Source organism: Lathamus discolor, chromosome 4, assembly GCF_037157495.1.
Source record: "Lathamus discolor isolate bLatDis1 chromosome 4, bLatDis1.hap1, whole genome shotgun sequence".
NCBI lineage: Eukaryota > Metazoa > Chordata > Aves > Psittaciformes > Psittacidae > Lathamus > Lathamus discolor.
Window position 1 is genome coordinate 17,595,038 of NC_088887.1, and position 26,777 is coordinate 17,621,814.

Sequence of the window (26,777 nt, forward strand, 5' to 3'; positions counted from 1 at the left end):
CCCAGCCACATCAGGAAGCATTTTACAAAGTCATAAATACTGGTTTCAAAAGCAATTTTAGCTCCTAAGCAAGGCTGTACTTACTTTATCTTTCTATGATTATCCTAGTCTTACCTTCAGTAAACATCTGGTTAGCCTATACAAGACCAGCTGGTAAAAATAGGCTAGCTGAAAACAAGTATAGTCTTCCTTTCCATCAGGAAACCAAGTTTGTAGAATTAGTTACCACAAGAGCAAGAAAGCTGGGCCTTTCTAACTGGCTTACAGATCAGTTTGGCCAATAGGGCAAGAGATCCTCCTGGCAAGTGAAACACTTAAGCATTTCAAAACCAGCTGAAGCCTGTTTGAGTGAGAGAAATGGGTAGGACCTATCTGTGCCACTGGCACAACTTTGTGTTTACTTAATGCACAAAGGCTGTTACTGCTGGCTGTAGCAATTTAAATACCCTTAGTTCAATCAGTTGCTTATTTTGCTTTCTGAGCACTGTTAATGTTTTCAAATTAAACCCTCATTTTGCTAAGGAACCCACATGGAAAGAGTCAAGCAACCTCAGTACACTCAGAAAGCTTGTTTCCATAAGCAATACTTACTCTAATCAGAAAGTTTTTTCTCACTGCCAGTACTTAAAGCAACGTAAGACAAAGCCCCAAAATCAAGAGCTGTGCATTTCTAACAGTTCAGTCTAAATTCAGAACCCCAAACAGTAAGCTCACAATGCCCTTCCCAAAGGTATTCCCAAACATGTTTTTCCAGAAGCCAGTGTTTCCTATTATTTTCTAAGTTTACCCAAAGGCAGAGGAATGCTGTTTTCCAAACCTGGAAGGACAGACTAATGCTATTGAACAAGAGTGATCTTATTACTGTTTTGTAAATCTCAGACATAAATGGATGGTTATGGACTTAATAACATATACCCATGCTCCTGCAAAACTGGGGAGCACCAACAACATTCCCTTTTCTTTCAGTGGCCACTAGACAAATTGAATGTTTACTTTTGTGATAAGGCTGCACAGACATTTCCCCCCATGCCTTCTAAACAAGATCAGTAGGATGATATATGGGCATTTAGAGACAAGGAAGTAATCATATTCTGGTCAGCTTAATGTGCCATATCTGGAAGGGAAGGAAAAAAGATCTGTAGAAGTGGCTAGTTCCTCAAAAATAATAATGTTCAAGTACCAAGATAACAGACATGCTATCTTAGGTGAACAGCAGCTTCTATGGTTTACAGGGCTCTTATTGAGCAATCAAAGGCTAATACTTTAATGGGGCAGCTGAAATACCATACTTGTATTTTAATAGAAGTTACAGATTAATTTAGTCTGTTAAGATCTATCATGAAGACAAAGTACAAGACATCACTTTCGCCAATCATCAGTTCAGGACAACATAATGCAATTAAAGTTTCAAGTCTTTCCAAACTTTTCCAACAAGAGCTGCATACTGAAAAGGTAATGATAAAAGACAACACTTCCAGCTGCAGCAAGAGCAACTTCCATGGAATTTGCGCTATCAGTGATAAGCTGATAGATTCAGCTTAGTTCAAGAGGGGCACCAAGTTGCTAGTTCCACACAAGTAGCCTAGAAAAAATCTGAACTGTAATAATTTCTTTGAAAATAGCTATATGTCACTGCTGAACCCATTCTGTAATTGTTGAAATACAGATTTGCCTTCAGTTCAGCAGAGCTGCAAGTTTGTTTTCACTCTAAAAAGTAAACTCACACCTCAAAGAAGAGAGCTCCCAAGTCTTCCATGAATCATTTTGAATACTTATGTTAAGTGTGTAGTTATGTCAGTATGCCCACAGAACCTGTGCATATCACCTGAGATTAGATCTTCCCTGCAGTAAATGTATACAAGAGATTATTCATGCTACTAAGCGAAGGCAATACAAATATGCAAATAAGCTATTTTACAGAGAATTAACTGAAACACTTTAATGAATGTGCTCTAAAATTGACACAAAAAGGCTACAGCAGAGGGGCAGAAGCCAGCTCTCCTGCATCCTAATCCAGTGCACTGTTTACAGAACCATCCTTCATACTTGGTTGCAGTGGTCCAGTTGCTTGCTGAGGACAGAAGCCCTTAACGGCCACTGACTGAACTGTGTTCAACTTAGTAAGAGAAAATCCAGAATTATTTCATTGTAAGTGATCAAAAGAGAGAGAAGCGTCAATCCTTAAACACTGCCAGTGTTCCAACTCCACATGTCTATAAACCAATCTTTTTAGCTAATGACCACCCAAAAACCTTGTGTGAATTCTCACCACAGTTAGCAGAGGATCCCCATATGACTCGGACAGGAAAGCCACCAAACTTTGTGCCTGGCAGTCCTAAGCAGCACATCCCACTGTAACCTCAAAGGGAGTCACCACCTTGGAGAGCAGATCCTGTCACTGTACTGCTTTGTCTCTTGGATGGAGCCACACTCTGGTGTTCACAGCAGCCCACAGGGACCACAGTGGAAACCTGCTACCAGCACTGTAAAGGCAACTTTGATGTAGGAACAGGAGGGCATATATCCAGATGGGTAGTGTTAGAGAGCAGGTTATGCCCCGTGAACAGCAGACTGCAGCATAATAATCTAACAGCAGTACACTAAAACTCAATGTGCTAATCTTCAGTACTGCTGTATTTCCAGGCTAGCAGCCTGAATGAAATCTAAGCATACCAGCTGATAATCTTAAAACCACACAGAGCAGCATAATCACTACACATGGCAAGTAAGCACATTTTCTGTGCTTCTTACAAAGAGCCTCCAAATCACTGCAGCACTAAAGTAACCTGTATAATCTACACACCAGTTTGGTGCATGCACCCATGCTATATCTTCCTTACTCCACGTCTCACACTGAATAATCTTTCAAAAAGCTATTAATCAGCTTTCATTAGCTCTAAATTGCTTTTTGCTAATATCCAAAGAGTTAGAAATTTATAAGGTAATTAACCATAATAAGTAACGCTTCTAAAATATGATCAACTGCTGGGTATCAACAGAAGTTGTAGTTTTTCCCAGTAAACTTTTTTTCCTCCATGTATTTATACAAGCTTAAAAATTAAGATTTATTTTGCAGAGGTTGAACTTTCACCAGATAATACCATATGTGCCTATTCCTTCTCTGGAAAGCAGCTAGCTGTAGACAAAAATATCTGCAAACTAGCAATTACTGTTGATTCAGAAGGTTTTAAGGTGACACTGACATGATGAAAGATCTATTTTTATGTGTGTGAAGTGTATTTCAAGTTCAGAGGAGGGACACAGAAAGAGAGCACTCACATGCTGTAATGAGCTCACATACAGGAAAAGATTCTGCTCAGCATTTGTAAATATTACCATGTCAAATACATTTCCATTCTTTGTCTTCCAAACAATTAAGTGTTGGTCAAGCAGTGCTAAGAAACTTTCTGAGTAGGTCAACAGCATACTAAATATTGTCGCAGGTTACAATATCAAACCAAATTAGTGAGCTGGGTCCAAGGTTATTAACAGTATATGAGATTCTTTTTCAGCCACTCCAACATAATACCAAAAAGCTTTAGCTATTTTAATTACACCCATTTTTCCTAAGAAAAATCATTCAGTTATTTCCCATTTTTCTCTACATGTGGCATCCAGTGGGTCACCTAAGAGAGGAGAGGAGTTGTTAAACAGTGAGTGCAGGCCGGAGACAGGGAAGGCACAGGCTCTTAGGAGGCATCACAATCTCCTTCTGACTCCAGTGGGAAGCAATTGAATGGAATGGAATGGCAGGGCATGGAATGGAGCAGAGTGGAATGGGATAGAATGGAACATACTACACCAGACTATACAAGACTTGGAATGGGTTATGCTGTGTGATGCCAACAGCTCTGCATGACAAGCGATGCCCTAAGTATAAGGGGTCCACCCAGGAGAGCAGCTGTCTGCAGTGAAGGTCCCAGACCCATCCAGGAGACAGGGACAGGCTCAGCTACATGGCTCAGGCAGGGACTGAAGGCCCCAAGCTGAGCTATGTTCCCTGGGCCCTTGGGAGGAGGCAGTGGGGTGGAGGTCCCAGGGGAGATGGGTCCCAGCCCCTGAGGCCTTTGAGCACCCCCAGGACCCTGGCAGAAGTAGATCTGCTCTGCTCATAGGCTTTCCTTTAGACACTGATGCTTGGCTTCTTTGGAGACCAAGTACTGGGCATATGCACCTTCTCTCTGATGCAGTACTGTTCTTAGGCTCTTGTGTCTCAGTAAGTTTTCCCATGGGGAACAGCTCAGGCATTTCTAAAAGTGAGTACAAGGAAATAAAAGCAAATCTACAGGGAACTGCATAGGCATTGCTCACCTCAAAAAGATTTGCAACCATTTGGTGGAGGAGCATGTCCTTCTTCAAACTGAGGCTTCCAGCCTCACTGCTGCTAAAGATGTGGAAACACAGCTCAACTGGATGAACACAGAAGACTTCCATGATACCACACGCATTATCTTCTACTCTGGGGCCTCTGGGGAGATTCAGATTAGATATTAGGAAGAGATTCTTCCGTGTGAGGGTGGTGGGACACTGGCACAGGGTGCCCAGAGAAGCTGTGGCTGCCCCATCCCTGGCAGTGTTCAAGGCCAGGTTGGATGGGGCTTGGAGCAACCTGATCTGGTGGGGGGTATCCTTGCCTGTGGAGGATGGTTGGTGCTGGATAATGTCTAAGGTCCTTTCCAACCCAAACCAGTCTATGGTTCTATGGATAATATTTCAGTTAGACAATAAGTCAACCATTTGAAGGTTTAAAATATATCCAGCTGTTTCATTTTAGAGCTGCCTAAAATAAACCTTTCCACATGGAATTGTTTCTTCTGTTTGTACTGCAATGTTTCAAGATTCTGTTTTCTTTTGAAAACTATATCTGCATTTAGAAAGCCCATGCTTATCTATACACAAGGGAGGACTCATATACTGATGGGGAGAGTTTATAGAGAGAAAAGAAGCATTATGCCTGCTTCCTGTGGATTAAAGTTTTCAACAGCCATTACATTGCTTAGTGGAGTAGACAGTGCCTAAATGCAGTATTAGTACTTACTTCAGGGTGAGTTTACCCAGTTTCAAAACTTGACTGCAATCCATTCGAGTAAGTATTTAGCAGGAGGGCTGGCTCTGCACCCCAGGGGCTGCACTGATACTGCTGCCCTGCTTGAGGAACAAGTCTGGTTCCCTGTGCAGCAACATGGAGCACCCCACAGGGCAGTGCATCTCAGGCAATACGTGATGCTCCTCTCCCCTGGCATGCAAACATGCCCTTCCCAACAGTATGATCAAGGAGAAAAAGGAGGCCCCTATTCTGAAGGCAGAGCACCCCACATAGTGCTAGCCAGGAAAATCTGTCTGGATCCAAAGTAATTTCAAGTGACAAGTCTTGTAAGTTTGGTGTCCATAGTCTTTTAAGATGACAAAAAACAAAGAGATTCAAATTGGAGACTAAGGATGTGAGGTGTCCCTGCCTATGGCAGGGGGGTTGGAACTAGATGATCTTAAGGTCCTTTCCAACCCCAACTATCCTATGATTCTGTGATTCTGTGATGTACTTTCTGAATGTTTTTACTTTTCCAACAGGTAACTGCTACTGATAAAGATCACCTTTAAAAAGAACATGGATTTAATAAACTCAACTGAACAAAATGGTACATCAGAAGAACTATTTAAATGGGCGACATCCAAGATTCTCATTTCCATTACCCTATCTGTGCTTGCACTAATGACAACGGCCATCAATTCTCTTGTGATGACTGCAATAATTGTAACAAGAAAGCTCCACCACCCTGCCAACTATCTAATCTGCTCACTTGCAGTGACTGATTTCCTTGTGGCAGTCCTCGTAATGCCCTTCAGTATTGTCTACATTGTAAAGGAGACCTGGATCATGGGGCAAGTGGTGTGTGACATCTGGCTGAGCGTGGACATTACGTGCTGCACATGTTCCATCTTGCATCTCTCTGCCATTGCTTTGGACCGGTACAGAGCAATCACAGATGCTGTGGAATATGCACGGAAAAGGACACCTAAGCATGCTGGCATCATGATCACAGTGGTGTGGATCATATCCATTTTTATCTCCATGCCACCTTTGTTTTGGCGGCACCAGACAACCAGCAGGGATGACGAATGCATCATCAAACATGACCACATTGTTTCCACCATTTACTCTACATTTGGCGCCTTCTATATCCCACTGGCCTTGATTCTGATCCTTTATTACAAGATATACAAGGCAGCAAAGACATTTCACAGAAGAAGCGTCAGCAGGATTGTAAGGGAGGAGGTAAATGGACAAGTTCTCTTGGACGCAGGTGAAAGAAGCACCAAGTCAGTTTCAATGCCCAGCACAGCAGAGAAGACATCAGATCCAGTGATGAACTGTGATAAAATCAATAGCACCATACGAAGCCCCAGGTCTGAATCTAAGCATGAGAAGTCCTGGAAAAAACAGAGAATTTCTAGCACAAGAGAGCGAAAGGCAGCAACTACGCTGGGTCTGATCTTGGGGGCATTTGTGATCTGCTGGCTCCCTTTCTTTGTAAAAGAAGTAGTTGTTAATACCTGTGAAAGATGTCATATCTCGGAAGACATGTCTAATTTCCTAGCATGGCTGGGATACATAAATTCCCTTATTAACCCTCTAATCTACACAATCTTTAATGAAGATTTCAAGAAAGCCTTCCAGAAGCTTGTGAGGTGTAGGCATTATCTTTAAGAGCTTTTGTTCATATAAGGAGAACATACTCATTGGTTTTTTAACCTGTATAAATTTATATAACTGAGATGACATTTGTTGTATTTAAGGAAAAGCACTGAGACTCTTCATTTACATTATGACTTTTATCAGTAGCACTGGGAGCATAAATTGCCCAAGTTTTAAAGAGATGGATCATCTGCAGTCAGTTTTGCTCTGGAAAAAGAGGTAGCATATTGTGGCTCTAATCCAGTTGGGTTTTGCACAGCTGCCTAGCTTGAAGCCTAAGGTATTACCTTAAATATGAAGGAAATATACACTTGAAGTAGACAAAGGAACAAAATTTAAAAAAGACACACCCCAATCACAAATAAGACAGAAAATACACCCTGGAATTAAGACATGATTTTATTAGTTTGGCACAGGCCTGCAGCACAGAGCCAACCCTTTCCCAGGGAAGGGTAGTAACTTAAACATATCTAGCTGAGTGCAGCTGCAGCTCTGCTTTCTCCCGCAGATGAAGGACTTGCCTGTGTTTTGCCCTCACAGCTTCCCAGCAGCAGGTGAGGTCCTTTTTCATGGGTTACCAGTTTCAGAGCAAGCCAGTGTTACGAGCCTTCTGCCACTGTGCATCCACAAGAAATGTGGGCACAGCCCCAAGGGAAACAACCAGACAGTTGGGCCACCTCCAGTGAGCTGGGTACACATAGTGCCTGGTGCTCTGAGAAACCAGTGCGGTAGCATGTAGGGAGGGTAAGCTCATAAAGAGCACCTGGTCTTCCTAATGGAGATGTGAGAAAGGAGAGAAGCATGAGACTCCTTTCTTCATGTCCTCACCCCTACCTCACACTTATGAGGCACGGCTCCTGTGACTTTCAGCACCAAACCCAGCCACACAGTTTGTGCAGGAGCCCCTAGAGCATTGCTGTCACTGGGTGGCTTAGTGAGGTTTGGTTGAGTGCCACCTGATGAAGAACTTGGGCTAACAGCTCCAGCTCAGCATGTTCAGCCCTCCATTGGCCCAGAAGCCTGGTGTCCCCCAATTCTTTACTCAGCTGCCTCAAGCAGTAGGGCTGTGCACCCTCTTTCCAAGCCTGTGAGAAAGCAGATACCGACCATGGTGCTGGCAGCATGGGTCCCTGGAAAAGGTTGTGCAGCAGCTTCTGCAGTAAGGGCAGGGGAAGTGACTTCAGTACGCAGTGCCCACTTAGGCAGGGGATCCTGTGGGGTGCTCACTGGCTGGCACCTCCTTCCCCCAGAGCATCTAGTCCATGTCCCCAGTCCCAGCAGAGCTAACAGGACCTCGCAGGCACTCCAGCCAGCCCTGACCTGCTTCGTTCAGTCAAAGGCAACCACAATGAACAAATCTTTTTGTGGGCTCCTTCTAAGGCCTCAAAAATGGCACTGTGGCCAGCTTTGATTTACATGCCCTAGATGCCAAGCCCCAGCGCTTTTGAGTGCAAGAACAGCCCTCGCCTCAAAACCAGCAGAGCAAGTTTACCACCAGCTAAGGGTACTAACAGGGAAGTGGGCATGTACCCCTAAGTGCAGGCAAGCTGCTAAAAGCCACACCAGAACCCAAGGACGGATTTTGCACTTTTCAGGACAAACAGATCTAGGCTGTGTCAGCAGGACTCTGGCTCTGAATTTGTTGCCAGCCATTCAGTGCTTTCTAGCAGAAATAGGGACTTGAAGCTCCTTACAGGAACTACAAACCCTACTGTCAGGAGCAACAGTCTCCTGCAAAAGCACTGATTTGACATCTCAAAGAAGCTGAGACAGAAGACCACCCACTGGTATCACCAGAAAGGTATCACCCACTGGTCTTTGCAGTTCTTCTTCCAGGAGACTTTCAGTAGTTTGCATTAGACAAGAAAACCCAGAAAGAAATCATCACTGTCATTTCTCTCTTCCCCTCCCCCTTCCTTGTATTACAAACTCTGCAGTTAAATAATCTTCATATTTTGCCCACTAGCTACCAGCTGACACAACAGCTGTCAGAGGTGTTTCTTGCAAGATGACAAGGTTTGAAACCTGAAATATTGAACTAATTTGTTTCTGTCACTTGCAACTTACTGTATTCTGCTTTCATATCAAGGTCTAAATGAGATGCTATTCACAAGTAGTAGAAACAGTGCATTTGCTTTATTGTTGATTTTAACCTAGCCAGGAATCTAATGGAAAGCTCACTTGTCATGCCATGTAGCTCTAGCACAGCAGTAGCACAGCTAAATTTTGAAGATATTAGGATGCAACAGGATGGGATTTGGTGGATGCTCAGTGCAAGGTAGCCCACTTTCCTACCATTGCAGAGCACAGCTTCGGCAGCCCCCGTGACCTTAGCAATGGCTGCATTATGCTGAAAGAAAAAACTGCTTTAAATACCAGCTGTGTTCTGCTGTCTTCAGGAAGAGCCATGGAATTCAGCTTTCTAAAAGGATTAGCAGAGTAGCAGAAAGCAGCAAGGAAAACCCCACTGAAACGTCTGAGATTGAAGACCTGTTTCTCATGTTTCCCAAGTACTGTCATAACACTGGATATCTAGGGGCAGGACTTCCTCTCCCCTGCTTCTCCGTTTATGATTGCAGAAGGGTAGAGTATATTGTTTAGCCTCTTACATGTAAGAAGCCTGACAATGTCATGTAAAATCAAACCGGAAGTAAAAACAGGGGTTGCTTTTGAGGAGAAATGATACTTAAAATACTCTTATTTAAATAATAATGGATAAAGGTCCAAGAATGGAACGATACATAGATAAACAGAAAATAGCTGTCATTTATGCACTGTTAACAGTATTATACTCTGAATCTAATTGAGCTGCTAAACATTTCTCAAGATGCAGAGTGGTTTCTTTTATATCATTTGTGCTGAGCTGTATTTGCTCACCCTCCAACACCCCAGTGGTGGGACATGCAACCACAAGAAATCTAAGCAAATGCGCAGGTAGTTATCCCATTAAAAGCACTTGCAGCTTGTGGACTTTGTGTCTGACTGCAACTCATCACTCGTTCTCTAGCAGACTCCACTGTGCCAAAACACTACAACACAACCCCACACAGGATCATTTAATCTCTAGTATTTAGCCATGTATGTGATGTGTTAAGAGAAAAAGTGAGCTCCTCTTTCAAAATGCATAAAGGTTAAGATTTCCTTGGGATTCTGTTTTGCCCTCTCCATTAAGCACACAGATATCCACTGGAGCTTAGCACTGGATTCAAGGAGCAAGAGAAAGCAAGATTTTATGCACTGGAACTAAGATTTTTTGCAAGTAGCTCTGTGTCATAACTCAGCAAATAGAAAGAAACCAAACCATGGCCCTTTTCCTATCTCTCTCAGAAGGCTGTATGTATGCATTGCAGGGAAGGGGCTTACAGTTGCTCTGGGGTTTGCACAAAGCTTCCTAGATCTCTATTCCTGGTCCTGCTTCAGCTGCTCTCCCTGTTGCTGTTTGCTGCCCACCCATCCGCCCATCAGTTTAGATTCCTTCTAAAACCCAGAGAGCTGGCTTTGGAGCAGCTGACCTGCTCCCACTTCAGCTTTCACAGAGAATAATTCCTGAAGCAGCTGTGAACATTATATCCAGTTCAGGTGGATGGATTTTGCTAACAGCAAGCAGTTAAATGCACCTCATTATCCTGTACTCATTTCTTTACCTTTCCTCCCCACCAGATGCTTTATCAGTTTCCTTTCCTCTTGAGGATGGTATATCCCTGCAAAGGTCTTGGGGATACAAATATACTTTTGTTTTAGTGATGCAGTCACACTTGTTAACGCATGACTGCACCACCCAGAAACACCCACTTCATCCAAATGTGGATTTGGCAGCCACTGTCTTCAGCTGGTGCCTAATTGTTCTTGGTGCTAGGGAGGTATACAGAAATAACTATGTGCCAAATTATTTTCTCCAGCAGTTACAAACTCAGCGCATTATTTCTAGGCAAGTACACATTATCGTTTGGCCTTTACATTTCAGATTCCCTTGCAGAAAAGAAACAGACTTTTCTGAACTCTACAGACCAAAGAGTAAATGCTGCAAGAAAAGTGACAGGAAACTCTTGTAGCAGCCCTGTAAGGATTAAGAATAAACCAAACACCATGTCTCATGTAGAAACAAGAGCTGCGCAAGTGCATGGGCAGCTGTTCTTGGGCAGAGAACTAATGGGTTAGCAGTCACCGGGTCACAGCAGGCACTTACAAACACTCCCACACACAAGCAAGGAGCAAATGGCATCTGCTGGTGGCTCTCATATTCTTCTTCAAAAAAGTGTTGCTGCACTACAGGGACATTACTACCAATAGCAGGACTGCTAAAAATTACAGCAAGATGATGCTATCTCCTCCCCTGCAGAATTCTGAAATTAATTCAACAGATTAGGGTTTGGAGTTTTTTCTAGGATTTTTCATTTGTCTTGGGGGAGCCTGGGTCAAATTTCTCACATTCCTCCTCAATCAGGAAAGCTAAACCTCTAGAAGAAACAGAAACACTAGATCAAAGAAATGTTTATTTCTGTCATTTAGTAACTGAAGAAATGAAAGCCTTGGTAATACAGAGCTTGGCTAAGAAGAAATTTTACAGAGAACAGAACAAACAGAAGTCAGCAGCATTGGCATGAACAGTCAAGGTTACCAACTGAAGTCAAACTAGCCTTTCTGGTGTCAAATTCTTTGCTTACAACAGACATCAGTTAGTGAAAACAATATAATATCCTCAGCAACTTATTGAAGTATGAGTTTCCAAAATTCCAACATTGTTTATTTCTTGTTCAAGTGAGTTACTTCTTAAGAACTTTGCAATTCAGGAAAATTTCAGACGGAAATATTTCTAGGCAAGGAAAAAGTACTGTGTTTCTTTAGTCAAACTACATTAGTACAATTATGTATTAATGTACTTGGTTGAGGCAGAGTAAAGTCAAAGAAAATACTTATTGAAAGCTATTGTGTTGTACCCACTAGTACTAGTACCCACTAGTAGCTCAAGTAAATTGTATCTACTCTTTAAGGCATATATTTACTGAAACTATAGTTTTGAAGGTATTTGTTACATACCAGATGGGCAGCACTAAAACAATTAGCTTCCCTTTCCACTTTAAAGCAAGATAGTTCTTATACATGTGTGATACTTACACTTAATTGCTTTTTTTCCTGTTCTTCCCATACACTCACTGGTTTGAAACTGAGAACAGTATTTTATGGTTTGGGTTTAAAGATGAAAAACATGTTTTACACCACAAAAAGTGCTAACTGCTAAGATAATGCTAGAGGAGCAATTAATATTCTTGCTTTCAGTTTATATCATGACTGGTAGTAGACATTTAATGCAATAGCTAGCTCTGCTGGCAGCACTCCAAGATGCAAAAGCTGTGGCTAATTTGTATGACAGCAAGCGTCTGCTAGGCAACTCACTTTTGGCTAAGCCTGGTTTCCCATATTTCACAGTACAAAGCTGCATAAAACAGTCCACAGCCATGAAATAAGAAATCAGGCAGTTTGCATTCCAGTTGTTTCTGTTCTGGCAAACACCAAAAGATAGGTGCTCCACACACACAGTTAACCAGGAGGAGCAAAGAAGTTTCATTATCCACAGCAAAAGTAACCAACATCCATCTATTTCACACCCATCTATTATTCTGGAAGTAGCCAGGAGACAGCCTGAACTGACCCGTGGCCAGGTGGGCTCAACACAGACCAGCACTGCTCCCCAGCCAGATGCAAAAAGAGATCTCTTCAAGGAGACTTAGCAAACTTAGTCAGTGCTAACCAGTACCAAAACAAAGACCAATCCAATGGCTGGCCCACCTTCCCTAGCAAGGGGTGTTTAACCACATATTAACAGTCCCTTAATATCAGGTCCTGCAGCTTATTGTCCTGCAGCTAACTGATCTGGGCTCTTTCAGCCCTTCCAGCATGTCTAGCAAGATGATGTTGAACTACCTTACCAGCTCTGTGTTGGGCCAGTACAGGGTTTGCATCCTCTGTCACCATAGAGCTCAGCTCTGAGCTGGTTTTCAGGTCGTGGTTTTTTTCATCCACATTTAATTTGACAGCAAGTAAACTGCAGTCATTTTGAACCCAAACAGTTTTCCAAGCAAAATGTATCTATTACAGGTAAGCATAACCTTTTTTTTCACATACATAAATATCAATCAGAAATGGGGAAGAAGGGGGAGAACAGGCAAAGAAAAAGACTAGGCAGTTTTCTCCTTACAGAGCCAGGCAGACTTGAAATGAACTTGCTTGAACTCATCACAGCTCAGATCCAACTAACAAAAGTACCACTTCACTTGGAAGCTGCCTGGCACCTCCTAGGAGTTGAGAGAGGGAGAGAAAGTTGGTTGGCCATCTCCATCCCACAGAAGCTCAGTACAGCACACTACATCTGGGCACACGTGATCATTCTTGAAGACTACTGCAACAATACTGTTCAGACCAGACACGCACAGCCAGTGAGACTGGTGAATTACAAGTACCAAGATTTAAAGGCTACAAACAGCAGAGAAAATTGGAGTAGTATCAAAGTACATATTTTCAAATCTTACCCACGTTTCAACACTGTTCTCTCAAAAGCTACCTTGAGCTCAGGAAGAGCGCTGAGTGAAGACTATTCCCTTGCTTTAGATATGGCCAGGTATATATCCTCAGCTTGCTTTATGTTCCACAAATACAAGTTACACAAAGTCAAACCATTACTATGTTTCCTGTTTGTCCTTGTTGAATACCCTGGTATATGCCAATCCTCTCCATCCCCTGCTGCCTGGCCTTCAACTGTGCCTCCAGCTCACTGAACATAGTGTTAAAGCACTTCACAACCAATTTACTCCACTGCTTCTCTTTCTTCTTTGACTGGTGAACAATAAACAAGTGAAACACCCTCCCAGCTCCAAACCTGCAAACAAACAAGCAAACAAAGCACCAAACAAAAAATAAACAAAAAATAAGCAGTCTAGATTCAACAGAGAATCAATCAAGTAGCGCTCCTCTGAACCACCCCTTCCACTCAGCCCACTCCATGACCTGTTCTTACCCACGCCACAACACACACCAAGAATGAAGGGTAAGAGTAGAAAGTCTGGCTTAGTTTGTGCTACCGGACCAAAGAGCTGATTTAAAGGTCCTTCAGGGGGATGAGAAGGCTATGAAACAGGAACTTCTCCTGCCTTTTCTCAGCTGTACGAGGAAAACCAAAGGAGAAGTGATGCTTTACAGACTAACACGCAGATAAGGAAATACAGCACAGATGAAAGAAATGTCAGAGAGAAGGATGAAAGCCAGAGCAGACTTTCACCACGGCCTGGATTTGGCCTCTGTTCAGACGGAAGCTCTCAAGGGGCAGAGCCGCTTTGCCTCAGCTACCAGCTGCTTTGTGAAGCGTGCAGCCAGCAGCCCAAGCGCCCGCTCCGCTGGGCGCGGACAGCCGCGGCACCCGCGCCGGAGCAAGCCCAAAGCCCTCACGCCCCCTCCAGGAACCGGAGCCCCGGCCCCGGCTGTACCACAGCCGCCAGGTTCCCGTGCGGGCGGGGCCCCCTAGCGGCCCCAGTTGCGCGGCCTACCTTCCTGCCCGCCCGCCTCCGCCTCCGCCGCGCCGCTGCTTTACGGCACGGCCCTGCCGCCCCCCTGCCCTTCCCCGCCGGCGGGCGGAGGCCGCAGCCGCGCCATCCGCTCGGGGTCCCGTCCTCCAGGTGCGGCTGCCTCCTCGGCTGCGGCTGAGCTGTTTCCCTCCCGCGCCCGCTGCGGTCTGCCAGCCCGCAGGGTCCGCTCCGCGGGCAGAGCGGGCCCGCCTGGCTGAAAAGCCCCGCTCCGTGCTGCCCATGCTGACCAGGGGCTCACCCAGCACAGCTCTGCAGGCCTACCCCGTGGCGGCCTCTGCTCTGTGGGAGCACCCTTGGGTGGGGGTTTAGTGCCTGATAGCAACAGCGGACCAACAAGGTAGTAAACATCAGAATGGGATCACTTCCTGGCAAGGTTCTCAGACCCCATGTATCTGCCCGCACTCCCCATCGTTAGGGTTTGATCATTAATAAGAAATTTAGAGACTTACGGCACCTAGGAACACACAGACACACACACACGCAACAGGAAGAAGCTTTACAGTGGAAGGTTGATGAACATACGCAGAACATAAGGGATGATAACCCAAGAGAAGGCACAGAGCACCCAGTGATTTACGGAACAGAACTTAATAACTCACAAAGAGTTATAAAGCAGGTATGTTTATTGCGGCACAGGGTGCAAGGGGGATTGTTCCTCATAACTCGCACACTGAGAGCCCAACAAGCTGGATATTTGTTGTACACAAACATACATATTCATTAGGTTCCCAAGAGTTCAGTGGGGATATTATAATTAGTTTAGGTACTTATTACCATAAGTCTCCTCCCTTTTGGCACTTGCGCACTGCCCTCGGATGGTCATGGGCAGGGGTCTTCAAGATCAAGTAAGCAGTCTTCCTCACAGTGCACTTTTCACCCTTGGCACAGGTTCCCCAGCTGGCAACCTCAAGTCTTATAGAAACTAGTTGAAACAAATTCCTGTCAGACATTCATCTTCTTGAGGGAAAAGGGTCTCTGATTTTAAACAATGTGTTTCAGCTACCTATTCTATTCTGGTTTATAGCTTAACTGGCAAGAACAAGAACATACCTGTTCCCTGTTCTAAGTTAAGGCAATGTATAGTTTGAAGAAAACTCTTAACTCTTTCCTTAGTCCGTTACTATTCCTCGCATCACCAGCAGGTTGAAAGCTGGGTAGGTCGGAGAAGGGAACAAGTTGTGGCACAGCTTTTCTCTGGGTCAGTGCTCACTTCTGCCACATGAAGCTCCTGGGACAACCAACGACAACAGAGGTTTCTTGTGAAGGAGAAGGGGACATGACATTTGCTTCCTCTCAGTGCTGCTTCAAGGTGCATGTAGTTTACGTCTCTAACATTGTGTAAGCTGAATGAGACTCTAGGGCATTTCCATTAAAGCTGACAAATCTGGAGAGTTCAGCAATGTCTGTATGACCTCCCAAGCAAAGGTCAGGAAGGCATTTCAAATGGTGTGCAGAAATATCACACGTGGCGGGGGAAAGAATTACAAATCACCAGGGATAGTATAGGCTTCAGCAGCAAGTTAAAAGTTTCTAGGATGGTTTCTGGAAAAGCTGACGCTTTTTTTGTGGTATGTTACTGGGTTTATTTCAGGATTAAATTCAAGGAGTCATGAGCAATATCAGTTATGTCGGAAACAGCAACACACTTCTCAATTTAAAATAATGACATCAATTGTGGTAACTGTTTCTGATTTGGACTTGTTTGCGATTATCAGACTAGAGGTTTCATTCACAGTTGCTCTTCACCAGCTCTTGCTATTGCACAGTACTGTGTAAAATGTCTGCAGTGCCCTCATTTCCTAAAGCCGTAACCCCTCTCGTGCTGAACTGGTGTAGAGAACAAAGCAAGGCACAGGACAGTGCAGAACTATGCTCTGAGACTATATACTGGTTAGCGACCAAAGTCTCATTCTAAGAAAGAAAAATTATTCGCACTTCAACATCATTTAAGTTTTACAACATTCTGAATTCTAACATGTTCTGTTAAATGTTACTGAGAGGGCCCCTGGGTTTGGTGGGATACTCAGCAGCAGATTAAAAATCACCCAGGTTTGCAGGGTAGTAAGCATGTGAGACGGACAAATTTGCAAGATCAGCAGCCCAGGAGTTTGTACTCTTCTCTTCCCTCTTTGATGGACTGCATCTGAAATACCCTGTTCTGAGCTGACTACACCAGTGGATGTGGGATTACAGCGCAGGATGTGTACTCCCATCAATAAATATTGTCTAACTGCCTGCAACTCAAACAGCAACACAATCATGACATAGTTATCGGCTTTTTATGACTGGTCTCAACGGAGAGGAAGGCAAATGGAGCAGAATGGAAATATAGAGAAGAAATGCATTAAAATACAGTAAGAGCACAGAGGCAGGAAGGAGAAAGTGTTGAAATTAATAAATGTCCTTGCTATGTTCTTTCCAGATCACACTAGGGAAGGGTAGAGGAAAATGGACTGAAGAGTTTGCAACGTGACAAAGCCAAGCACTTGCAGGAAGTCCTGGTTGAGGGTCTCCCAGCCAGCTTTGGAAAAGAGGATTATAACAATTGAAAGAAAAATCTTTGGGAGCAGCTGAGGTGTGATTTGGATGTAGTATCAATGAAAACTGCAGGTACTGAGTAGAGAAGCTTTAATGTCTCAGCTGAGACTGGGAAAGGTAAAAAAAGTAACACGCATAATACAAAAACATAGAGTGGAAGCATCATAAAGAATCCTTTCCAGAGTCAGAAATTATGAGATAAGGCGGTATGTGATGGCAGACCTTTTCTGAGCAAAAGGAGGACTCAGGAGCTGAAAGGACTCTTAATTCCCCAGCATTTTCATGCTAAAGAATTTTCTGTCTTGCATTGCCTAATCATTGATTTATACCCAAGTGCCTCAGTTGGCCTCTTGTCAGCTGTCCAGTTCCATTCCTGTTACTGGAAAAGTGAATCTAGAACTGCTTGTGCAATTCACTTGCAGCTTGATTTTAATTTATTTTTAATACAGGCAGCGCAGGGGCCACTTGAGCTGCTTAGGAAACATAAAGGAAAACTATCACACATTTTCTGACCCCTGTGCCTCTGTCAACATCTCATTTTTTTCTGTAGCACATACTCTCTTTCACTGTCATACAGAAAAAACGTCACCAGACCTGGAAATTTCTTTCCTTTTCCAAGTTTTGTTGAATTCTAAGGGAAGAAAAAAAAAATCAAACTAAAGACTACTGCTAATCTTTCATAAGAATCTTGAGGCCATTTAGAATTATCTGTGCTACATTTGTCAAGGAAATACACAGTGACTATATGATCCCATCTCATTCGCTTCTGCTGCAGAATATATTGCTGTAAAGGAAGTAGGACTTGGGTAATTACAAAGATTCAGATGCCCTAAAGAAAAACTAGTCTTAGATACCAGAGAACTCACATTTTCAGGATGTTTAGGGAGCTGTACAAACAGTGTCTTTACATTCAGTGTGGTCATGAGGTGGTGTAAACCACATCCCCTGTTCAGTAGCCCAGGAAGGCATGGGTAGGACTTTTTGCACTTCATATTTGTTTGGTGCAGCAATAGCACAGAGACTCTTTTCTGCCTGTAACATTCCACCATATAATCAGAAAATATGAAGTCAGCTCCTTCTCTTATTCCCCAATCCCAGTGTATTTCTTTCTGTCACTCTATGGCATACCTAGACAAACATTCTAGCACAGGAGGGCTCCTTGCTCAAATGCATCTCCCAGAGCTTCCTTTTCAACATGGGCAAGTTCAAACAATAATGTCAGCATTGCAGGAGATCACAGATAAAAACTGAGCTACCTTCTCTACATTACGGAAGGTATCTGTCACAGACCCTAAGGTAAAATGAAGCTAAGTTAATAATCTAAAAGAGGGAAGGACAGCAGTTTCACCAAGCCCCAGAAAAAGAAAATGAAGACTGATGTTGAGCCAGACTGCTGCATGCATCTAGAACCACAGCCAGAAAGAGTGAAACCCACAATCCAGAACCTAGGGAGAGCACCTTGCCAACAGGTCTGTCTCTGTTCAGCTGAGCTGGTCTCCCCTGTCTGGTGCTGCAGTAACATGCTGGCTCTCGAGACCCCAGGGCTAAGATCACAGCAGGCAAGGAAAGGCCAGCCCATGCACACGGCCAAGGAAGCTGACAGGCCTGTATCCTCATAGTACCTCCTCCACTTAAATACAAGCACCAGCTCCTGTAGAGCCTGCTGTCATTAAGCTGTGTTAAAGTATGAGCACTTCTGAGCCTTTTGAGGGCTTTTTTTGTACAAGGAAATCCCCTGCTGACCAATTAGTACAGCTTGCCATTTGCTTAGCATCATGCTGTGGGAATAATGCAGAGCAGGCCAGCATGAATATGATCTGGATGACTCTGGTCCTTGTTGGCAGGAAGAGGCATGACAAGTATCACTTCCCTCAGGAATACATTTTCTGGTCTGGCTGTATATGCATTTAAAGTATTGCTAAGTTACCTGAAACACAAATACAACATAATCAGGAAGAAGCCTGTCATTTGTGCTACCTTTTCTCCCCTGCTCTTTAAGAGGTGTATTTCTATTTCCTCTGTTCATACCATGGTCCCCCATGTTGTAGTTGTTTCCTAGCTTCTTCACAGGTGGCCCACTGCTTTGCTCAGAGAAGCTTCACAGACCACAAGACAGTCAGAATCTGACACATAGCTCCTACTTGTAGTGTCACTGCCTGCAAATTCATGTTTTCACATTTGCAAGTGTGCCAAGAGAGCAAAGTTGAGCACCTACAGTTTTTTCAAGCGTAAGGTAGCAAAGTACGAAAATACAGATATTACACTGTCCCTAAAAGACTAAAGAGTGCTCCCAAAGAGAATGGGGATTAAAGTAAAACAAACTGTGGATAAACAAGACATTTATCTAAATGACAGTGCTGTCAGTCAGCATTTTTCTCTGTCAAGGCACTGTTTTGTGCAGAGATAGCAGGGCAATTTCTTTCTTCCAGGCTGCTTCTGCCTGAAGTCATCAAATCCAAAGGTGTTAGCCAGCATCTTTTGTGGACAGCCTTTATAGCTATGGAGGACCAATGTGCAATTTCCTTGTTGATCTACTAATCTCTAGTTTTTCTAAGTTGGTTGAATATATTACTAGGCCCAAGCTGTAACAGTCTAGCCACAAAACTCAAGTAGAACAAGAGCAATTAATTAAGTACCTTATTTCCTATTTTAACAAACAAACAGAAAGGCAAGTTCATCCCACTCTTCCATTTCACAGCTGCGTAGGGTTTTTATAGTCTTTTTCAACATCTAAGATTAAATGTCAAAAAGATAAGTAAGACCAAAGTTAGATTCAGCAGCAGGGTTCAGGTCTTTAACCCACTGAGATGCAGAGTGCTTGGTATCTTCACCTCTCATGTTCACAGAGGGCACGATAAACTGATAGAAATATTTAACAAGTCAAGCCTTAAATATCAGAAGCCCCAGAATGGGTTTTTCTACTTCTGTTAAGCTGTTGTATTTAACACAGTCCCCCTTGCTGTAGTGTCTAAGCTCCTCATTGTCTTTTACAGTGATTAAAATAATGCAGCTCCAGGAGAAACAAAGAAGTGCTGTTGTACTCAGTTACAGATGAAGAATCAAATAGAGAGAAATTACTTGCCTGAGATCACAAAAGAAAACAGCAACAAAAAATTAAACCTAAGTCTCCTCACTTACCATAACATTATTTTATCTCTTCTTAGGCTTCATTATAGCATTTTTAAAAGTCTGAAAAATGTTAAGCTCGGGAAACAAGCGTGGGAGCTCCTTTGGCATAGAAGTGCAGGGTCTAGAGTAGAGATTTTCTAAAAGAATATATAGGTGTTTATTATTTTTAGCTAGTATCTTTATTGTTAACCCCGACTGTTAAAATCATGGTTAAGGCTCCAGAAAATAGTACAATTGGGAATCTGTTAACTTGCCATTGACAGCTGTGGTGTCCAGGCCCACTGAGTTTTCAATTATTTTAAGACCCAGGAACATCAGATTGCTTCTGTAGTCACAGAGTAAACCAGACACAAAAACTAGGACACAAACCGATGGAATTTAAGGTAAAACAAAACACAAACAGATCAGAGGCTGAGTAATCAGTGAGAACGAGCAATGCTGTGCTCAGCTTGTTTTGTCAGAGATACCAGGAGATGAGAAGCGATTCACAGGAGGGAATTTTGTATGAAGCCAGTAGGAAAAGTGTTAAGCATATTTCTTTGGAAGTCCAGAGTCAAATTTTCACTCTGTCCATCCAACAATAGGCTAAGATAACACGACCACCACTTGGTATCCTGAGAAAGGGTGTGATCTATCAGGCATGGGTCAGGCAAAGCCACCCGCATCAGCTCTTCCGGTAATCATCAGAGCCAACTGTTTTCTGATCCAGATACAGCCACCACAGGATTTGAGGAGAAGTACATCCTCCCTAGGCAGGTGAGGCATTTATCCCTATTCCTAAGGAACAGACACAAAAATTTAATAGGAGCCATCTTGTATGCTTGCCTTGCATGAAGACAGATTTGTTAATTTCCATCTCTGCCCACCCACCTGCTGAATCCTCTGATGTGAAGTTGCACATCAAGCAGTGATGAAGCTGACAATTAAAATTTCCTAACGCTTTACACTGTAAGACTTCGTTGGCATTACTTCTCTAAGCTTTTCACTGCTGAGGCTGACCTCTTCTGCCCCACACTGCTGCCTCAGGCCAAAAGGGTGCCTGGGTCAGCATGTGTACCTGGCTTGGCCCACCATGACAGTTACTGAAAGCAAGCTTGGACCAAAATGCTACCTTGTTACAGAAAAAAATCCAAATGCTTCTCTGTGGTGGTTGTCACACATGCCCTTCCCCAAACACCATCCCCATCCCCACACCCCTGCCATGCTTTTCTACTTACAGAGCGCTGATTGTGTGTAACTCCAGTTCAAACACAAGCCCCCCAGGATCCCCTGGCTCTCCCAAACGATGAGGACTTTGAAGCTGAGGGCTGTTCCCACCACAACTGTTCTCCTTGCACACAGCCTGAGGAAACCCACTTCTTAGCATTTGAAAGTATTTTGCAAGACAAGCCTTAGCACAGCAACTGGCAATTCCCACTTTCTCCCTGAGCTTCTTGATCTTTAAGACAGGTCTCTCTGCAGGGCAAACTGATGGGGAAAAATGGCCCTTGTACCTCTATGTTCCTAATGTCCATTTTAAGTGAATTTGCCCTTATTTCCAGAGCTGGTTTGAGCTATTTTTTCCTTTACTCTAGAAAAGAAGCCCCCAAGAGCTTTACATCTTTTACATAAAGAAATGCCAGGCTTCATTTAAAATGAAATCTTGAGTTTCTTGGTTCATTCTTCACCATTTAGTTCCCTCCCTTTTTTAAGTAAAAGTCACAGACCCACGTTCCAGATTGTATCAACCTCACTTGCTCACTCAAGGCTTTTTCCTACAACCATCTCCTTTAAGTTGCTAATGTTAGTCAGAGAAACAAAATTTTAGGTAGTATCCTCCTCTGTTAATTCACCAACTGCTCAGTTAAACAGATCTTTTGATTGTCAGACCCAGGGCGTATGATTGCCAATGGTTTTCAGTCTTGATGACTAAGAAATTAACATTTCCTGTGGTACAGATCTCAGGAGTATTTCTCTTTCTAATAGCATTAAATAATTCTTTGTTCATACTCAAATTCAACTCCCCAGTGTATCCCAGAAGAGCCTCCTTTGACATCCTTTCCTAAAATGGTTTTGATCACAACTAATCTATTTTATCCACATTATCACTTTTTTTAATAATTTCTTAACATCTTTAAAATATGATTCTCCTAGTGGATACTCCTCCACTACCTTTAAACAGTTTTTCTACTATTTTGTACAGTACATTTCCAACATGATTGCTCCTTGTCGTGTAATAATCACTGCTTCTATTCCACCTTGAGGCAATTGATGTCATCATCAGTTTCATGCTCTGCATATCACCTGTAATACAGTTGCCTGTTGTAACTACATAGGCACGTGGCATGTCTATTGTCTCCTGTTGACCACATACTTTCTAGCCATGTGTCCTGGGTTCAGCAGTAAGTCATTTTTCTCCTTCTTAGTAGCTGGTGCAGTGCTGTGTTTTCAACTTTAGCCTGAGAACAACGCTGATAACACCAATGTTTTTAGTTGTTGCTAAGTAATGTTTACTCTGATCAAGGACTTTTTCAGTGTCATGCTCTTCCAGTGAGAGGGGCATGGGAAGTCGGGAGGAAGCAGAGACAGGACACTCAACCCAAACTGGCCAAAGGGGTATTCCATACCACCCATGTACACCCATATACAAAGTTAGAATAGCCTAGAACCACCTCCAGGATGTCATTTCTGTATTCCTAAAGGAGAGAGGGATTTCACAATGTCTGGGCTAGCTTCTTTCATGGCCAACTCCTCATTCAAATTATAAGGTAGCATAAAGGAGCCAAATACTGGTTCAGAGTAAATTCAGTTTCCGCCAGGTCTGAGTTCTGCATTGATGGCACTAGAACTGGAAGGACAAAAAAATCAGAGAGTGTGTGCACATAAAATGTTTTTTGAGGGTGAACTCCAGAGCTGAGACTGGTCTTAACATTGGCTCTAGTAGATGTAGATATGCTAATTCTCACTTTGCACTTAAGCACAATGGCTTTTTAAAAGCAGGCTGTTGTGTGACAACACTAAAAATTCTGTGCCAGTTTTGGTTTGGGGTTTTCTCCTCTATATTACTGAATAAACCAAATGGGGCTCATGCATTTGCAGGGAATTGCACAGATTGATATTATATCATACTTTATGGTATTTCAGCATTTGTGAGCAAAATTTGTGAGGCTTAGCTGGCAACAATGCCTGCGTGCAACCACAGGTCTTAGGTTTTCTTGCTGAGCAATCCAGGGTTAGCAAGTCACCAGAAGTATCTGGATGTAATGCTTTTTCCTAAAGAGAAAAGCTCGTAACAGGAGCATATTTGCTATTTGGCCCCTCCTTTCCATGCACATCCTTTGTGTAATCATCAAAAGAGATCTTCAATACATGAGCACTGCAGATCTGTATTTTTCAGTGCCTTCTTGGAGATGATGCTCAAGTTATTTCTTGCATATAAAGCAGATTAAAAAAAAAATCACACTGCAGGAAGAGCTTGTTTAACAAAAGCTATGTTTATCTCATCAGCTGTGTGGCTTAGCAGGAATGATTTAACAGAGAAGAGCATGGGTTGGGGGGATTTTATTTTGGGCTGGTTCTAATCTGATCCTGTGAACTGAATACCCATTAGCAGCTGGAGAGCATTAGGTGCCTATTCTTGGGGTGCCTGTACTGTTTTAGCTCCATCAGAAAAGATGCCATGTTTGCTGTGTGCTCCAAGGCTGCTTGACAGTATGAACCCAGCAGAGTAAGCACAGACCATCGGGAGTTTCTTCTCAAAAGCACAATCCTGACCCAGGCTAACACTATGTGAATGCATTTGCCAACAGACGAGTACAGAAAATAACAGCTACAGAAGAATCTCAAGGATAGAACACGGATGCCAGCTTTAGCATGATCAAGCCTCCAGTACCAAAGCAGTTGGTATGTACAGAGCTCGAGTCACTTTTTGCTTATTTGACAAGCCACATTTGCAATGTGATTTTCTAAGAATGTACTATGGAGGGATGATAACAGCTGCCACTGGGCGCTAAAGAATGCTCTTTTTCAGCAAAACATTTACTCTGTGCCTTAATATCTTTCTTTACTCTTCCTTCTTCCCTCCTCTATACCCTACCGCAAGCTGTTTCCTAATCAAAATTAACTGCAGTGAAGGCAATAATATCAACAGTTCCAATAAACTTCTGCAGCAGGTCATAGATGGGCAGGAATGACCAACAGGGATTAAAATCTTTTCTGCCTTACACCAGACTGGTACCAGGACAAGCAAAGGGCTTAAAATACTCACTGGAAATGAAAAAATTAGGGGGGAAAAAACCCGTTAGCCTGATACACTTTACAATCACAGTCAGATGGCATTTCCATTTGTGTATCAGCAATTCAAATTCCTTTCCTAAAGCAAGAAATTACATGCAAACAGTATTCTAATAGAAGACAAAGACTGGGGCTTTGAGTGCAGAAGAGAAAGACTTATTTCAGGTTATGGTTTCCACAGCAACTTTTAATTTTATCCCTCATGTGTCTGTCTGCCTAATAGGGTCTTTCACAACATTTATATATAATGATATGTTCTGTTGATGGGAAATTAAGAAATTAATTTCTCAGGGAAGAACCATAACTTTTTCTGTATATAGTCACAGCTTCACACAGAGAGAAATGTATGTTTGCATAAAGATGTCTGCATATATGCATACATTTTTATTTTTGCCGTATGTAGCACCATGAGATAGGCAATCACTGTTGATTACACAAGAATGGCAATGATAAAGAATATGATAGTAAGCACAGCTGGTAGACATTCAGACCTGGAGACAGGCACTGTTCACGAAGGTCTCGTAGCTCTGCAGGCACTAAGCAGCCTGATTAAGGAGGCAGCCCTATCATTACACTAACTGGTGTTGTTCGATTCTAGCCTTCCTGATTTGACTATTTTGGGCACGTTGAAGATAAAGGCAAGCAGTCAGGCCAGAGCTTTTCAGTAGCTGGCTCACCCAAGTTTGTTTTAGATAATATTCCTCTCACACAAGAGATGAAGAGAGTACAAGACATTTCTGTACTAAGCACATTCTGCATGTGGCCACTTGTTTCACACGGAAGAGGGGGTTGTATGCTTCAGAGAGAAATCTAACACAGGAAGTGTTTCAGGGGGTTTGTCCAAGATTTCTTTTTCATACGTACACATAGAAATCCAAAATATAAACACTGCTAGACATGAACACTACACGGTGGCAACAGAAGCTGTTAGACTGTGGCAACAGTCCGACAAAAATCAGTCTGAAAAGCACTTACCTTTGTTTGGTCAGCGGTACTTTTTGGCCACTGAGAGAATAGAATGAGTAAACAAAATTTTCAGAGCTCAGTACAGAGTGCTAAGACTAAAGTCAGAAGATCCAGAGATGTATCATCAGCACAAAATGCCTTTTTAGTATAAAGTCTTATGTTTACAGCATCCTATTTCATATTATAGCTCTATCAGTGAATAAGCCTCGCATGGTGGGTTGACCATGGTGGGTCTGGCCAATCTGTCACCAGTTGCCAACCCAGACACTCTTTCATTCCCCCTCCTTAGCAGGACAGGGGGAGAAAATATGATGAAAAGACTCATGGGTCAAGATAAGGACAGGGAGATCACTCACTAGTTGGTATCATGAGCAAAGCAGACTTGAAATTTACTTGTTAATTTCAAATTGATAATTGATACCAGTAGGATAGTGAGAAATAAAAACAAAATTAAAACTACCTTCTCCCCTAACCAATCTTCTTCCCAGATTTACTTCTCACTCCCCACCCCCAGCAGTGCAGGGGGATGGGAAATGGGGGTTGGAGCCAATTCATAACATTCATCTCTGCCACTTGCTCCCCACACTGTTGATGCTGTTCCTGGGCTCCAGTGTAGGTCCTTCCCATAGGATACAGTCCTTCATGAACTGCTCCAGTGTGAGTCCCTTCCATGAGGTGCAGTCCTTCAGGAATAAATTGCTCCAGTGTGGCTCCTCTCCAGGGTTGCAGCTCCCAGCTCCAGCAAGAAATGTGCTATGAACAGCAGGGTGGGTATCAGTGCAAATCCCCAAGTTAAGGCAGGCTGGTAATTCCAGCCAACTCAAGAAGAGGATGATCAGCCCACTTCTGAAGAGCTGCACTCTAATTTGAGCTAGCCCTGTGACTGTTCTATAGCACTGTACACCCTATCTAGGTAGTCCCCCTATTCTTAGGTTTATCTGCAAGCAAGATGCTTTTGCTTTGAGAGATGGCTTCAGTACCATTTCTTTCTCAAAGAGAAGACAGAGGGATGGGAAGTTTTGCCTGGAGGACGACAACGATTAACAGACTTGAAAAGTTCTTGCAAAGGCTTCCTGGGTTAAGACAGGGAGCAAGATGCAGAGGTTTGGGTACAACCTCTGCAGCTGTAAGGCAAATTACCAGTCAGGTTCCCATAAAAGTTGCTCAGGCTTTAGAAGTCCTTTGCCACCAAGAATCCCAACTGCAGCAAGTGCAATATATCAGGTGGGGTATTCCAAGGAGATCCTGATGAAAGGAACAATCTACTGGATTCTTTCTCATACAGCAAGAGATTATTCCTTATCTCTGTCTGTTCCAGAGTTCTCTACACCAGGCATCAGATTAAGTATTGTCAAGGCATGGGAGTGGATCAGTGCTAGAGAACACCACAAGCCTTCACAGAAGAATAAAAGACTGGGAATCAGGAATCAAAACAGAAGCCAATTTAGACTAGCCCCAGCCTGAACAAGGAGATCCAAGAGGCTTCTCTGGGTACTGTGTGCTAAATTCTGTGTGAATTGATTTGATAATATAGTCTAAACCCCTAGAAAATACATGAGAAACCCAGTAGCATTTGATAATGACAAGAGACAGAACCTGGA

At 43.1% G+C, this 26,777-nt stretch overlaps 1 protein-coding gene across 3 annotated transcripts in view; it reads left to right on the forward strand.

Annotated features, from left to right (window-relative positions):
• HTR1F (5-hydroxytryptamine receptor 1F) overlaps positions 1-13,368 on the forward strand; it is a 118,905-nt gene extending 105,537 nt beyond the window's left edge. For all 3 annotated transcript variants that reach the window (XM_065676388.1, XM_065676387.1, XM_065676390.1), the window contains one exon: positions 5,569-13,368. In XM_065676388.1, coding sequence (XP_065532460.1) covers positions 5,606-6,706 — 1,101 coding nt within the window. In that variant the 5' untranslated portion in view covers positions 5,569-5,605 and the 3' untranslated portion in view covers positions 6,707-13,368. The remainder of the gene's footprint in view (positions 1-5,568) is intronic.
• Positions 13,369-26,777: the final 13,409 nt, after the last annotated feature.